This window comes from Zingiber officinale, chromosome 1A (assembly GCF_018446385.1).
Source record: "Zingiber officinale cultivar Zhangliang chromosome 1A, Zo_v1.1, whole genome shotgun sequence".
In the NCBI taxonomy this organism is placed as follows: domain Eukaryota; kingdom Viridiplantae; phylum Streptophyta; class Magnoliopsida; order Zingiberales; family Zingiberaceae; genus Zingiber; species Zingiber officinale.
Genome location: NC_055987.1, coordinates 131,158,536 through 131,173,856, shown reverse-complemented (window position 1 = coordinate 131,173,856; position 15,321 = coordinate 131,158,536). Strand labels below are relative to the sequence as shown.

Genomic DNA, 15,321 nt, shown 5'->3' with positions numbered 1-15,321 from the left:
AAATCACGAGGGGGCAAATTCACCCAATCGAATCTCCCGACATCCGCCCACGTCACATAGCCAACTTGTACGCGAAGCACACGGGTTTTTGGGCGAAGACAATGAATGATTAGGCCGTCACTAACTCCGTAATTACGACTAGGTGAGCGGGTTGTTAGGCTAAATCCATCTCCATTACCATAGAAAAATATAATTAATAAGCGCGACAATCGGCTTCGACGTTCGCGCTTAAACTTTAATTAATCAACGCCTCATACTACAATTATTGGCGACAGACGACGTGGCACTGGAGCCCACAGGACCCAGGCGGCGGCGACAAGGTGGACCCGCATGCTCAGCGCCGCAAAGTGGGAAGCTGGCCCGTGAAAAAATTCATGAACTAAAAGAACCCATGAAAAACAAACACTCAGTCATCTAATAAAAAAAATTAATAATTTCAATTAGTATCATCTATTTAATTCTATAAAAAAAAATTATTAAAAAATATACATGATGATTAATTTAGAAATCTAATATTTTTTAATTGTGCTTTTTATTTAGAAGAAATTTTTTTATATAATTAATGTACAATTTGAATATCATATCACGATATCATAATCCTAAAAACAACACTAAGTGAACTAATAACAAATTGATGAGACGTTGCAAGTTTACTGTGAGCTCGTAACTCTTTACCATCAGTATTGAGCTTAAAGAAGACGATGACAAATAACTAAAATTGAATTACTGATTAAAATTTTATTTTTTTCCACTTTCATATTAATTAAATAGATAAAAATTATTTATTACTTTTAATATTATATTTTTTTTCCTAAATTTAGTTTTTTTTTATAAAAAAAAAAGAAAAATAGGGCATTAGAGAGTTTTGTGGGCGATGCACAATTCTATCCAAAAAGAATCCGTCTTGTCCTTAGGTTGGAATATTTATAAGATCTAAATATGCAAGATGATGTTTCGTGTGTGGAATAGAAATTACGTACGGTTGCAAATTGGAATGCTTTTATTCTTCCTAGCTCTCATTGCATCTTTAGAATCAAATAACTATTCTAAAGAAACTTTTCCCAATGTAATTCAATGTTAATGCCATTATCATGCCAAAAAGAGAAAAAAGTAATCTTTAACTTTTGTGTCATTTTAATGTAGTGGTGGGGTGGGATGGGGGATTACATTTCATTTTTTTTCTTAAAAAAGAGCAATAATTTCAAAGAACAAAATCTAATGAATTGAGTGTGAAATGTGGAGTATCTTTGATTTGACTCCATAGTTATGGATACAAAGCTTGAGCTAATGGCACTCCTTATTAATTGATTTATTCAAATTGCTATGTTAATGGCAAGTTAAGCTCCCTTCTTTGTTTACTCAAATGTAGTACTAAATTCAAACTCAAACTTGACTGAGAATTAGATGTGGCTAATTTATCTATAGTCCCATCAACTTATCACTTCTTTGGTGCTATCTCAAGTCATAAAAGTAGTGAAATGGAAAACTAATCAAAGCGAACCATTTTAAAATTAAGGTAGAAGTCTACTTATGAAAAGCTAACAATGTGAAAAGTATGTATTTGTGTATATCTTTTTAAAATTTAGATTATTAATTTTTATTTCAAAGTGTATAGTTTTAATAACACTGTTCATTATTAATAGATTAGGATAATATGGGGTATAAAATCACCTTCCATTTATAATAATAATAAAAAAACAAGGATTTCCCGATGATTTTTGCAAAAAAGGCAATCTTTTTAATTTAAGAATTATTATAAATATGGAATTAATAAAGATTAAAAGTGGAGAGCAAGATCCCATGAAAGGGCGTGTTTGGCGGATGAGAAGTAGCGCTAGATTTGCTCTCACAACGTTGATTCTTAATAGGCCCAATTGTCGCAGCCCTTTTCGGCCCAATTATCTCGGTCCAAACGAAACCCTAAATAAGAACCACCGCCGTCGCCTCTTTTGCCTTCCCCACGCGGTTCTGCCTCTTCCTCGATCGACCTCCTCTGCCGTTGAATCCGAGCTCCATCTCGGGTTCATCTGCTAACCAAGCGTCTCTTTGCCTCCGGTTTCCTCGGTTCTTCTTCGATCTCTCTCGCAGGCAGGTGAACAGCTACCTTTTGATTGTTGCGTGATCGCAGATTTGTTGTTTATGGGCCTCTTTTGTTTGTATGTGTATAGCTAAAAATTGATCTTTTCTTGTGTTTTCCTTTTTCGTCAATTGGATCAGTGTGCGATATGGGATAACCGGTTTTTCTTCTCGTCAACACGGTTTTTTTTTAACAAAAGAATATCTAACTTTTGATATTTTGTTCATAAAAAAATGGATTGTTGTTGCTAGGATGGTTTTGCAAGATTTGCCCACTGTAGAAATTACCTGTTTTCAACTTTATCGTTTTCGTTAATTCTCTGAGCATTGCTTTCCTTGGTTTGATTGGCACATGTCTAATGCATGCCGATTATGTAATCTTTCAACTGCCCGTAACTGTATGCATCTTTGCAGATATGGCTGGATTGGCACCAGAAGGATCACAATTTGATGGGAAGCAATATGATTCTAAAATGAGTGAGCTGTATGTCATCTTAGCCATCTTTTAGTTGATTCTTTTTTGTTCCCCGCCCGTTAATATTTATTAAGTCGTAGTTGCATATACACGTTTGTTATTTTTTCCCCATATTGTTGATGTAGACTTAATACTGATGGACAAGAATTCTTCACATCGTATGATGAGGTTCATGAAAGTTTTGATGATATGGGGCTTCAAGAAAATCTTCTTAGAGGCATTTATGCATATGGTGAGACTGAATGCAACTTTTTAAAGTAAATTATCATCATACCAAGTGCTTATTAAATAAAGATGGTTTGAGGTCTGAGAAAATTATAATTTCCTGTTTTTACAGGTTTTGAGAAACCTTCAGCTATTCAACAAAGAGGAATAGTTCCCTTCTGCAAGGGACTTGATGTCATTCAGCAAGCACAGTCAGGGACTGGGAAAACTGCAACTTTCTGTTCTGGAATTTTACAACAGCTTGATTATGGGTTGGTCCAGTGTCAGGCCCTGGTACTTGCTCCTACTAGAGAACTAGCGCAGCAAATTGAGAAGGTTATGCGAGCTCTTGGTGATTATCTCGGTGTTAAAGTTCATGCCTGTGTTGGCGGGACTAGTGTAAAAGAGGATCAGCGGATTCTTTCAAATGGGGTGCATGTAGTGGTGGGTACCCCAGGTCGTGTGTTTGATATGCTGAGGAGGCAATCCTTGCATCCAGACTACATTAAAATGTTTGTCTTAGATGAGGCAGATGAAATGCTCTCCCGTGGATTCAAGGATCAGGTTGGTATAATACTTTTGAATGCACATTTCAAGTAACACCGAGCAAATAGCCTAAGATTTCTGATTTGTGGTTCGCATGTTATAATCTAAGTCTCTTCTTTTGATAATTTCATCGTGTAGCATTGATTTTGTACAGTACACTCTAATTGTCATCATCTCTGTATCATGGAGTGTATAATCTTTCTTAATACTTTACTGACTCTAGGAATGCTAGTTTTTTATTTCATTTTGTTGTTTCTTAAATAGAATCATTCAATTTTGTTCCAAACTTTTTTAAATAGTCACAGTAGTTGATGTTCTTGAGTATCATCACCAGCTCTGAAATCCAATGCTGTATCAGCTATTAAGAGCTTAATCTCCAATATTTATCTATTGCCAGATTTAACATATTTGTAAGATTTTGAATTATAATTTCTGTGTTAAAACTATTTACTCTATGGTTGGTACTCATCACCCTGTCTGGTTACACTGGAATATTATTTATCTAACATGCTTAATATCGTCTCCTGCTTATGCTTGCTCAGATTTCTGCAGAGTGTTGCTTTGCTTATCTATAATTCTTGCAACTTGATGTCTAATTGATTGACTAATTGATTTTATCATTTCAGATCTACGATATCTTCCAGCTTCTTCCTTCTAAAATTCAGGTAGGTGTCTTCTCTGCTACAATGCCTCCTGAGGCCCTTGAGATCACCAGGAAGTTTATGAACAAACCTGTCAGGATCCTTGTGAAGCGAGATGAGCTTACCTTGGAAGGTATTAAGCAGTTTTATGTCAATGTTGACAAGGAAGAATGGAAACTCGATACACTCTGTGACCTCTATGAGACACTGGCCATCACTCAAAGTGTCATCTTTGTGAATACTCGGCGAAAGGTTGATTGGCTCACTGACAAGATGAGGAGCAGGGATCACACTGTCTCAGCCACACACGGAGACATGGACCAGAACACTAGGGACATCATTATGCGTGAGTTCCGCTCCGGATCCTCTCGTGTGCTAATTACAACTGATCTCCTAGCTCGCGGTATTGATGTCCAGCAAGTTTCCCTCGTCATAAACTATGACCTACCAACACAACCAGAGAACTATTTGCATCGTATTGGACGTAGTGGGCGATTTGGGAGAAAGGGTGTTGCCATAAACTTCGTCACCCGGGATGATGAGAGGATGCTTTTCGATATTCAGAGGTTTTACAATGTTGTGATTGAGGAGCTGCCTTCCAATGTCGCCGATCTCATCTAAGGCATTGCCTCTCATGTGTTATGAGATTTAAGCATTTTATGCTTTGTAGGATTATGGTGGTGTTCTAGGTGAGTATCGACTTCATCTACTTTTTGTGGTAATGTTCGAACCATTCTGACTTTTACTTATTACAAACTTTAATTGTTTTGCAAATTTATCCCAATCTTTTATTTGTTTCTGTTGCATACACAATTTATACTGTTTTTGATATATCATATTGGTGCTCTGATCAATATTGACAATGTGCTAATATTTGAAGGGGCTCTTGGATTTTTTTCTTCTTTGAAGCATCTAAAGAGGGCCTCTTAGAATTTTTATATAATCAACATTTGAATGTAAACTACTAAAAAATATTGCTTTTAAATTTTAAGTGATGTTATTTATATTAATTTTTAATGCTAAACATGAATTTACAAGAGTTAATTCAGTATTTTAAATTTTAACTAGCCATTTTGGCAGGATCTGAAGTAAATAAAATAAAGTAGAATTTTAGAGATAAGAATAAGTCACGGATAAATCTAAACAATTTTTTAAAAAAAAAAATCCAAGGAATCTTTTTGCAAATCGAAATGATTTTTTCTAGGCGTTTGACTCAATTAGATTAGGGATCGAATCAATTATAGAAATATAAGTTTAATTAGTTGATTTATTAGTGAATAAGGAAAAATATCATATTATCTAGACGGATGAATATATTGATTTTGAAACGACAACATATCTTATTTGTGAAATTTAATATTTAAAATTCAAAAGAATCTCTATTTTCTTCTGGCGAAATAAGTGAAATGAATACATTTTTTATCATAAGTTTTTTTTTCTTTTTCACTATTTTTTTAAATTATATATATTATTAATTATAATTATAAATAATGTTATTTCCATTTTTTTAATTAGTAAAAAAATAAAAATTAATTCGTTTCCAAATAGTTTTTTATTTGATTTGATCCAAATCCAGTTTCCTTAGCTAAAATTAATTATTAAAGGTCACATTCTTATTCTTAGTAAGATTTTATAATATTATAAAATTCGACGTTTTCTTTGCTCACGTTTTTTATGAAAGCATTTGTTTTAAAAAAATATATAGATTTAAAAAGTTATACCAATATGTTTCATTAATTTTTTTTAATAAAGCTTTATTAAAAAAAATGAAGATTTTGATAATTTAAACCTAATAAATTAATTTGTAAAATAATTTAAATTTGGAGATATCAAAAATAGGATATAGAAATATTTTTTTAAAAAATGTTGTAAAAAGTTGGAAGTTTCTAAGATAAATAAAAAAGCTATTTTTTGGGATTTTTATAAGAGTGGACAGACGTCTCAGAAAATTTTTTTTTAACAAAAAATTATTATAATTTTTTCATTAAAAAAACTCTGCAGAGGTATGCGGGCCCGTTAATATAACGGTACTACATTATTTAATAGAATATGCATTCAATAGAATATAGATAATCTTAACCACAATAATAATAATCACTTAAAATGATTAATACAATCAAAAGTATAAATCTTTTATAAAATATAGTGCAAATAAAGACCTTTAGAAAATAAAAATAAAGGCCCGGATAAAAAGACGCTTCTTATTTCATTAGCGCAATACCAATTAAACTACACAAACATTAATTAAAATTATTGATATTAAGTGAACTATTTCAAAGTCAGTCAAACTCTTTCACCATTAATTAAATCATTTAAATTTAATCAAAATTACTCCTGACAAACAAAATACTATAATATGTTTTGATTAAAATTGCTTCAAGTAATCAAAACTATTCAAGCACAGATTAATTTTCCTTTTATTCTTTTTTTTTTGGCAAAGTTAAATAAGATGCAGAAAGTAAGCCCGAGCCGAAAGTCGCCCATAACTTATCTACTATTCTTAATTATCTATTATTCTTTTATTTAATAATACTTCAGGGAATTGAAGTTACAAAGGGCCCTCTTTCCCTCATCGATCATCGGAAATCTCTTCGATTTTCTTCCTTTTCAGGAATTGTTCTGCATATGGGCTGCAGGGCCGGCTAGGTACAGGCTATTAAAGTCTATGTCTAAGATTCCTATTATATTATAGCCTACAAATTTTACATATATATATATATATATATATATATATATATATATATATATATATATATATCAAATATAAATATTAATTTAAAAATGTATAAGTTTAGATATTAAATATTTAAAATTATAACTAAAATAAATTTTAGTCCAGATTTATTTTCAGGGGTAATTTTAATTTTTTACTAACTAAATTATATTTCGTCAAAATTTTTAAATTTTTTATAGATTAAATCTGGATCGTTTTTTTACCGTGTTAGATTTAATTGATAATTTTAATTTTTTACTATTAAAATTAGATTTGGTTGGAAATTTATTTTTATTTTTTTATTAAAATTTAATTAGTAATTTTAAATCTTTTACTCTTAAAAATTTAATTTATTAATCAAAATTAAATTTGATTAATAAATTAAAATATTTATTGATTATACTTAATTAATATTTTTTTATAAAAATACTTTTCATTTTGTTAAAAGCATATCTAATATTTTAATATTATTTCCTTCTTAAATTTTATTTTTCTTTCACATTTTTAATAATTCATCATTGATATTTTCTAGCTAAATATTTTTAACTAAATAAATTTTATTAATAATTTATTAAAATTAAAATTGATAAAAAAATAATTTAGTTCGTAAAACTCCTATCAATAAGGGATTTCGAGGAAGAGTATATTAAACCTATTTCCTTCCTCGGAGTTAAAAATAATTGATATTTTTTTAAAAAAATTATAATTAAAATTTATATTAATAGTATTACAATAATTTATTAGTTGTTTATAAATTAGTTAATATAAAATATTTTTTATTTTTTAGGTTTGAGATAAGATAAAATTATTACTACGTGGCCTAGTTGTCCATTGTTTCTAATTGTATAAATAATCATTGTCAATATATTAAATTGCCCTTTTAAATTTTAATAATAAAAATAAATGTCTCCCCAGGGACATAGTTGAGTTGACTAATACGTAATAGATATTGTTATAATGGGCAAGGTGTCGAATCTCGGCAAAACCAAGAAAAGTGCTCTCCCTGTAGTGACCAACTGCAGTTTTCCGATTTATCTCCCTACATATGCTTGTAGGGTCGGTCATGTTGGACTGTTAGGATAACAAATTCCACCTTTTGCTATAACTAATAAAATTAAATATTTCTAATAATATTTATTTTAAAAAATATTAAAAAAATTTCATGGGTTAAAGTGTCATGCCGAAATGGTCGAAACGGACGAAACGTCTCGTTCCGCTTGGCGACCTGCTGGCACGACCCCGACACCAGACTCACGATAGGTGCGACGTGTTGCGCGACCTCGTGGTCACAACGGAGGGGTCGCTCGATCCTGCAACAGTAGCGAAGTGGTCGCATAACCCTTCTGTTGTCGTCACGGAGGCATCGTGCGACCCTGCGGTCACTGTAAAAGGGGTCGCACGACTAACATGGTCGCGCCGAAGGAGTCACGCAATCCCCGCGACCATGGCTAGTCGCGTAACCCCGCGACAACGCCGAAGTCGTGTGAGTTCGCGTGTGGTGTCGGATTTCAGTTTTTGTTTTTAAATTAAACTTAAGTTAATTATTTTAATCAACTCCTAGTTATGATAGAGATAATCTAAAGAAATTTTATTAAATCCTAATAAAATTATCTAATTAATTTTATATTTCATTTATTTTAATTAAAAAATTATAATAAAATTTTTATTTATTTATTTTTCATATTTTTTAATTTTTTAAAAGATTATTTTTTATCTGATTTATTTTTTAAATATTTATGTTAAATATTTTAGTTTTTAATTAATATATTTTATATTTAAAAAATATTGAAACTATATCGGCACGGCACGATACGATATCGAAATCATATCGTTTCGGTGCAGGATCGAAACCTCGGCACGAGTCAAAATTTTAAACTTTGATTTTTTTTCCACCTAGGGCCTCAAGAATGGTTGAGACAGCCTTGATGGGCTGCTCCACTTCGTGCTAGCTAGCGGCGCCACCGCCTAGGTGTGTTTGGGTTGTCCGCCTCACCGGCCACGCGGAGGATCTACGGGCGTCGGTGATTGCGGGGGAGCTCACTGGGCGGCCCCCTCGGCCGTGCTCGTCTCCGCCGCTCACATCGCTGACCTTGCCTCCGCCCGCCTTCGGCCGGATGACCGCCTCGCCCCTGGTAGCGTCTACTTCCTCCTCCCTTACGCGCTCCTCCACGCCGAGTCCTCCGCCCTCGATCTCGTCGCAATCATGCACCACCCCCCCTGGCCGCCTCTAAGCGGGTCGGGACGACCGCTGCTAGACCGGTTGTTCCGTCCCCGAAGACACGGCCGCGCCCCGGCGCGTGGGTGCCGGAACTCGACCCCATTGCAGAAACGGGATTTTGAGAAGCAACAGCATTGATTTAATTGCTCGTTTTCTGAGGAATAAATTGGATTTTGAGAAGCAACAGCATTGATTTGATTGCTCGTTTTCTGAGGAATATATAAATTTGTGTGTTTAAATGCCTAGACATTGTAAGCAAAGCAATGAATCTAGTGAATTTGTGTGGGGGAATATATATAACTTCCATTTGTATTTTATTTTAGGGAGCAGACGAAAGAAAAAAAAGTGATACAAGGATCCATTCCCACTATTACTAACGACGTTCTCAATTCGTTGTCGGATCCGAATCTAATATTTCAATTTATCGGATTCATAATCGTATCAAACCCGAATCCTGAAAGCTTCGTCTCTTCTTCTTCTCCTGCTTCTCCGGCTACCCTTTATTTACAGGTTTCATCTCTTCGATGACGCCTGCAAACTTCCCTTATTAGAATCTCTGCTAGGGTTCCTCGACTCTCCATCTATTCTCCACCTTCTCCTCTCCATGGCGGAGGTCATCGAGGCACCTTCCGAACCCATCGATCGCCATGTGGATCGCCAGCCGGAAAGTCCCTGCGGAAGATCTACCTCCCCTCTTCCTCCTCCTCCTCCTCCTCCTCCTAAGAAGAGGGATTTAGATTCCAGGGAGAGGATGGATGACCCCCAAGATACCCGTGACCGCTCGCCGCCTATTCCCCCGCCTGCTCCATCAGGGGCTCCGAGGGGCGACAGGAATCGGGAGTATCGTCGCAGGAGCAGTCCCAGTCCTCCTTCGTACCGCGATCGCAGGCGCTCGCCTCTCCGACGGTCTCCTCCTCCACGGGGGTCATTTAAGCGAGCCAGGAGGGATGACGGTGGATATGACCGTCGTCGCGGTAGCCCCAGAGGGGGTTATGGGCTGGATGACAGAAGGTGAAGTTGGACTGTGCTTCTCCGGTATATCACGAGATTCAGTGCAAGGTTTCTTAGATTTCTTATTTACCTAAGGTTCTAGGTATGGACATGATTATGGTGGTGGATATGAACGGGGAGGAGGAAGATATTGTGATGACAGACCTCATGGACGTTATTTAAATCGTACGGCAGGTAATAATCAATTGATACGCTAATTTTATTGGTTTGACACTTACACAAGGTGCACTTATAAGTGCCATATATGCATTATCCACTTCTGCTCTATTCCTTCTGGGATTGAATGAGATAAAATTCTAGTGAATTGGGTGGTTCTATTTTACAGGCTATAAACATATAAAAAGTATGAGCTGGAATGAACCTTCCCAGTGTGTAGGTGTGTTACAACTTGGCATTCACCAGGATAACAAAGCTGCGGCACTGCATATAGCTGTTATACTTGAAAGCCTATATAATGTCCTGATGATGCTGTGACAAATATTCAAGAATTTAAGCTATATTTGCATACTATCGCAAGATAGGCAACATGAAAGATTTAGTTGTCTTAGGAAAATATGGATGGAGTATAAAACTAAGAGGTGTTTCTGGTCTTTATTAAGGTACATAAGGGAATCAGGTCTCACGTTTCATCATTGAATCTATATTATTGACTGATAATATAATTCTTAAAGTGATAGATAGGTTTTGCTTAGAAATAATAATAATAATGGGGCAACGCACGACTGACAAATTATCAACTCCAGTTTAAATTGGAAATAGAAGAAAATATAGATAAATTTCTTGGGGGTACGTCATGTTCTCTAAACTCATGTTGGATAAGTGACTTTTGGATGAATTTATGTTGAAATGAAAGCTGACAATTATACATGACATTTAGTTTAAAATTATTGTTCAATACTTGAGATTTATTGAGTTCAGCAATTGTGCACGTATCTATGTCTCAGGCAACTACCATCTAAGCTAATTAATTTCATCATTACTAATTCACCTATCGTGTTTCATCTAATTAATTGCTTTGTTATGTCAAGATGCTATGTTAATAATGCTGGTCAGCTCATTAAGGTTGTGAAATCACTTCTATACCATTATTTCTGACTTTTTATGTTTTTTTTTGTGTTTACTTTTCAGATTGTCCTGATTCAGGACATGATGGCTATGTTGATGGCTTTGAGGGTGCTCAAAGGTTTTTTTTGTTTGTTTTCTTTATAGTGATTTATAAATTTTTTAATTTAGGATATTAATTGCCGTCATGTGTTTCTAGAATGCTGTTCTTACTCTCACAAGTTTTATAGATTTGTTTAGGGAATTTCCACCGGCATATACCACTTGCTTCAAGTTGTGATTATGTTAGTAGTTAAAGGCCCTTGTTAGTCTAGTAACTGATACAATTTAGATAGCTAACTATTTAGTCCTACATCTTATGTTGATGTTTGTATGCTGGTACCTCCACCTTCTGGCTTATATTTCTCAGTTTGTTGACTTTATCTTGTCTTCAATGCTTGGTGACACAGCCACACTATGAACCTTGTAACTTCATCATCACCTTAATGTTTCTTGTGTAGATATGAATTCTCTCTCTTAGTGCCTTCATTCTCAAGTTTTTTAGGCTATGAGAAAGGAACTCTGTTCAATGCTATGCTTGATCAAGATCAAGCAACTTTGATTGATCAGTTAGTCCATGATCACCCACATGACTGGAGTCCCTGGATAATATGAACTACTAGTCTAACCAAAAGCCACACTGGTTCCACAATTTGTGTTGGCCATATGGATCGTATTGCATCAGTGAACTGTATGCAAGTACCATTGATGATCATCATGTCAGCCCCAACTATTTTTGTTTGACTATATAGATTTGATCCCTCATTGGATAATAAAACGGAGTCACTAAATGATCCAAGTTGACCCTTTGGTGCTTTCTTCTTTTTTATTTTCTTCAATACCTTTACCTTCCTGTGACGGTTCCCACAACTCTTATCAGATTTTAGGAGGTGATGCAAGAGAAATGGATAAAATTTGCTAAAGTGAGAAAAATAATTTTTACATACAAATTAATTGAGGAATAAAGTATAGATTGTAAATTATTTTATTGTCTTCATCTTATGTTCTTAGGAATAAAGAAAAAAACGTTACTCTGAAAGAAGGAAAAAAATTTCTATTCTCGCTTCACATTTTCTCCCTCTGTGTTTCACTTTATTCTCTTAATGCTAGATACCTTTGATTTATTTTCTCAAGAAAACTGAATTGGTTTGCTGATTCCTTTTTATAATATTGCATAATCTATTGTTTATTCTTCCAGGGGAGGTCTGATGTCGTATAAACAGTTCATCCAGGAACTTGAAGATGATATTTCACCTACTGAAGCTGAGCGCAGGTACATATCAGAAGCAAAGTAATTGCATGTACCAAGTGAGTTTTTGTGAAGCACCGTCAATGATGGCACTAATTGCTAATCTTTTAAGTTTTACTTATTCAATGTTGGATTGATTTTTTATGTTGATGAGTTGATTAGTTGTTCAGCTAGTATGAACATTTTATCATAATTCTGATCATGTAGGTATAAAGAATACAGATCCGAATACATTTCCACTCAGAAACGAGCTTATTTTGAAGCTCACAAGGAAGAACAATGGTACAACATGCCTTTTGTGTAAAAATTATTTTAATATTCAGATTGTGTTATACCTCTGCACGCCTTTGCATTTTGTAATTTATTTTACATATTGGTGTAGGTTGAAAGACAAATATCATCCAACTAACTTGGTGGTTGTGATTGAGAAGTAAGATTTGTTTTATGTAATTAATTCTAAATAAAATTCTCTCTTGGTTGTGTTGTTAGTAGAATTTCCTTCCCCTTTGTAATTTTGTGTTTCAAGCTTTGTCACACTGGTCATGATTTTTGTCGATATTCTGATCATCACATCTTTAATTTACCATCACAAGCTGCATGCTGTTACAGGAGGAAAGAACGAGCTAGATTTATAGCGAAGGAATTCTTGCTTGATTTGCAGAGTGGGACACTTGACCTGTAAGAGTTCTCACTCCTCTCTAGTTCTTGTGCTTCTTCTGAAAGAATGTTATTCCAATGCATCTTCAGCGGCCCTGGCCTAACAACTCCCGCGTCTAGCAAGTCTGGGAATAGCAGTGAACCAAACTCTGAAGATGAGTCAGATCCCAGTGGAAAAAGGAGAAGATACAACAAGGGAACCACAAGAGAACACGATCAGGTTTCCGATGCTCCCAAGGCTCACATAGTTACCTCTGAGTCTTGGCGAACTCGAATGGACATCGAACAAACACTAGCCTTGGTCCATAAACTTGATCTGGAGAAGGGTATCCAGGATAATGTCCTCTCCAGCAGCAGGCATGATGTGCTGGATGCTGAGAAATCCCATGGAGGATCTATGGGCCCAATCATAATTATTTGTGGTCTCACCTCCGTCAAGGGCCTTGAGGGTGTCGAACTGCTGGATACATTGCTCACATATTTATGGCGTGTTCATGGTCTGGATTATTATGGTATGTCTGAGACATCTGAACCAAAGGGTCTTCGACATGTCAGAGCTGGCCCTAAGATTGCTGATGGAAACACTGCCGGAGGCTCAGACTGGGAGACAAAACTCGCTTCCGTATGGAAGGCAAGATTTCAAGGCCAGGATCCCTTGGAAACTCTGACTGCCAAAGAGAAAATAGATGCGGCAGCTACACAGGCCTTTGATCCTTTGGTGAGAAAGATAAGAGATGAAAAATATGGTTGGAAATATGGATGTGGAGCCAAAGGTTGCACTAAGCTTTTCCATGCTCCTGAATTTGTTCATAAGCATCTCCGACTGAAACACCCAGACCTTGCTATTGAGTTTACCTCGAAAGTTAGGGAGGAGCTTTATTTCCAAAATTACATGAAGTAAGCACTTAGCTTATCATCATCCTTGATAATTATTGGCTTTTTATTCTCCATTAGTTAGTGTATTTGTCTCTAACACAGCGATCCAAATGCACCCGGAGGAACTCCTATTATGCAGCAATCTCAGCTGGTATGTCTTCTTTGTCGTAATGTGGACCTAATTACTTTGTTGCTTTTTTTTTAGTGAATGGTAGTATGTTAAGTGCCCCCACATACAGACACCAATACACACATGCACACACGAGCTCCCGAATGCATGTATGGGCATATTCCTAGATGTTGTCTGATTAGGTGTTCCTGCACAAATCAGATAATGGCATTGGATAATTTCCTCCTACGAGTCAACAAAATAACAAAAGAAGAAAGTCACAGTAGAAAGCATCATTTTTTTAGTAATCCAGGTATCGAGTTCTATAGAAAGCATCATTTTTTTTTTTGGTAAAATCGAGTTCTATAGAAAGCATCATTTTTTTTGGTAATCCAAGTTTCGAGTTCTATAGAAAGCATCATCTTGCCTCAATGGCATAAGATATTTGCACTTAAATTATCAAAATCATGACTTTTTATTGAGTTTACTCTTGTTTTGTTCTATGCAGAAGGCAAAAATACAAAGGCGTAGGCCTTTGTTAGATAATCGTTTGAGAGATGAATGCAGCAACCGCAGAGATTTCAACAGGCAGGATAGAGATGCTGACAAGCATGATAGGTTCGACAACTCCCCTCGTGACACCAATGGCCGTGCAGATGATGATCATCCTGACAAACCTTCATATGAAGTCTATGCGGGACAAAGTGTGCATGGAGCTTTCCCTGCAGATGTTCCTGCACCACCCATCTTAGTTCCTGTACCTGGTGCTGGGTTAGTGAGCGAATCACCGCCGTTTGATCCAAAATATACTACATTTGAGTGTTGCCCAATCTTCTATCTTTTACAGGCCGCTGGGTCCCTTTGTCCCTGCCCCGCCAGAGGTGGCGATGCACATGATGAGAGATGGTGGCGGACCATCATCGTTCGAAACTAATGGTGGCCCTCATGGTAGAAAAAGAAGGCTTGGTCCGTCTCCAAATGTTTCTATGCCTCCACCATTTCAACCAGATCCACGTCGCCTAAGAAGGTTGGTTGATCTTTCATCCATTTTACCTACATCAATGCAAATACTTGTGGCTCTTCTAGCTTTTCAGGCTTTAGTTATCTTGTTTGCGGAGCAAATTCTCCTTGAGAATGAATGTGTACCCTGTCATCTCCTTGCAGCTACCGAGATCTTGATGCTCCAGAGGACGAAGTGACAGTTATGGATTACCGGAGCTTGTAGCACACTTTAACCTGGAACATCCCATCAACCTTGTTCTCTTAGAAATGGTACAGTTGAAGCTGGTTGACAACTTGGCTTCCAAGGAGTTGCATTACCCACTTTCAGTATGCACGGAGTGCGAATCTCTTCATTTTTTCCATTTAACCGGTCCACCTTCCCGTTGTTTAGCTCCATTACGATACTTTGCAATCGAGAATTTTGCTAATATCATTCGATGACT

General features: G+C 35.7%; 2 protein-coding genes across 5 annotated transcripts; both read left to right on the top strand.

Annotated features, from left to right (window-relative positions):
• The first annotated feature begins 1,937 nt into the window (after positions 1-1,937).
• LOC122033581 (eukaryotic initiation factor 4A-1-like) lies at positions 1,938-4,716 on the top strand. 2 transcript variants are annotated; one of them, XM_042592652.1, is made up of 5 exons: positions 1,938-2,088; positions 2,491-2,560; positions 2,677-2,783; positions 2,889-3,319; positions 3,928-4,716. In XM_042592652.1, the coding sequence occupies exons 2-5, from the start codon at positions 2,493-2,495 to the stop codon at positions 4,561-4,563; spliced, it is 1,242 nt and encodes a 413-aa protein (XP_042448586.1). In that variant the 5' UTR covers positions 1,938-2,088; positions 2,491-2,492; the 3' UTR covers positions 4,564-4,716. The 2 variants fall into 2 exon arrangements, with proteins under 2 accessions (XP_042448586.1, XP_042448578.1); XM_042592644.1 differs by having other exon boundaries at positions 1,939-2,092.
• A 4,660-nt stretch (positions 4,717-9,376) lies between these two features.
• On the top strand, positions 9,377-15,311 carry LOC122033512 (serrate RNA effector molecule-like). Of its 3 annotated transcripts, none has more exons than XM_042592554.1 (12): positions 9,379-9,884; positions 9,967-10,058; positions 11,013-11,067; positions 12,184-12,258; positions 12,442-12,516; positions 12,617-12,664; positions 12,844-12,912; positions 12,982-13,788; positions 13,870-13,918; positions 14,385-14,647; positions 14,724-14,903; positions 15,041-15,311. In XM_042592554.1, the coding sequence occupies exons 1-12, from the start codon at positions 9,478-9,480 to the stop codon at positions 15,099-15,101; spliced, it is 2,181 nt and encodes a 726-aa protein (XP_042448488.1). In that variant the 5' UTR covers positions 9,379-9,477; the 3' UTR covers positions 15,102-15,311. The 3 variants fall into 3 exon arrangements, with proteins under 3 accessions (XP_042448503.1, XP_042448488.1, XP_042448497.1); XM_042592563.1 differs by having other exon boundaries at positions 9,485-9,884; positions 9,960-10,058; XM_042592569.1 differs by lacking the exons at positions 14,724-14,903; positions 15,041-15,311 and adding an exon at positions 14,099-14,189 and having other exon boundaries at positions 9,377-9,884; positions 14,385-14,560.
• Positions 15,312-15,321: the final 10 nt, after the last annotated feature.

Coding starts and splice junctions, on each gene's coding strand:
- LOC122033512 (XM_042592554.1), top strand. CDS start 9,478: ATGGCGGAGGTCATCGAGGCACCTTCCGAACCCATCGATCGCCATGTG. Junction 9,885..9,966: donor TATGGGCTGGATGACAGAAG/GTGAAGTTGGAC, acceptor CTAAGGTTCTAG/GTATGGACATGATTATGGTG. Junction 12,259..12,441: donor CCTACTGAAGCTGAGCGCAG/GTACATATCAGA, acceptor CTGATCATGTAG/GTATAAAGAATACAGATCCG.
- LOC122033581 (XM_042592652.1), top strand. CDS start 2,493: ATGGCTGGATTGGCACCAGAAGGATCACAATTTGATGGGAAGCAATAT. Junction 2,784..2,888: donor TAGAGGCATTTATGCATATG/GTGAGACTGAAT, acceptor CTGTTTTTACAG/GTTTTGAGAAACCTTCAGCT. Junction 3,320..3,927: donor CCCGTGGATTCAAGGATCAG/GTTGGTATAATA, acceptor TTATCATTTCAG/ATCTACGATATCTTCCAGCT.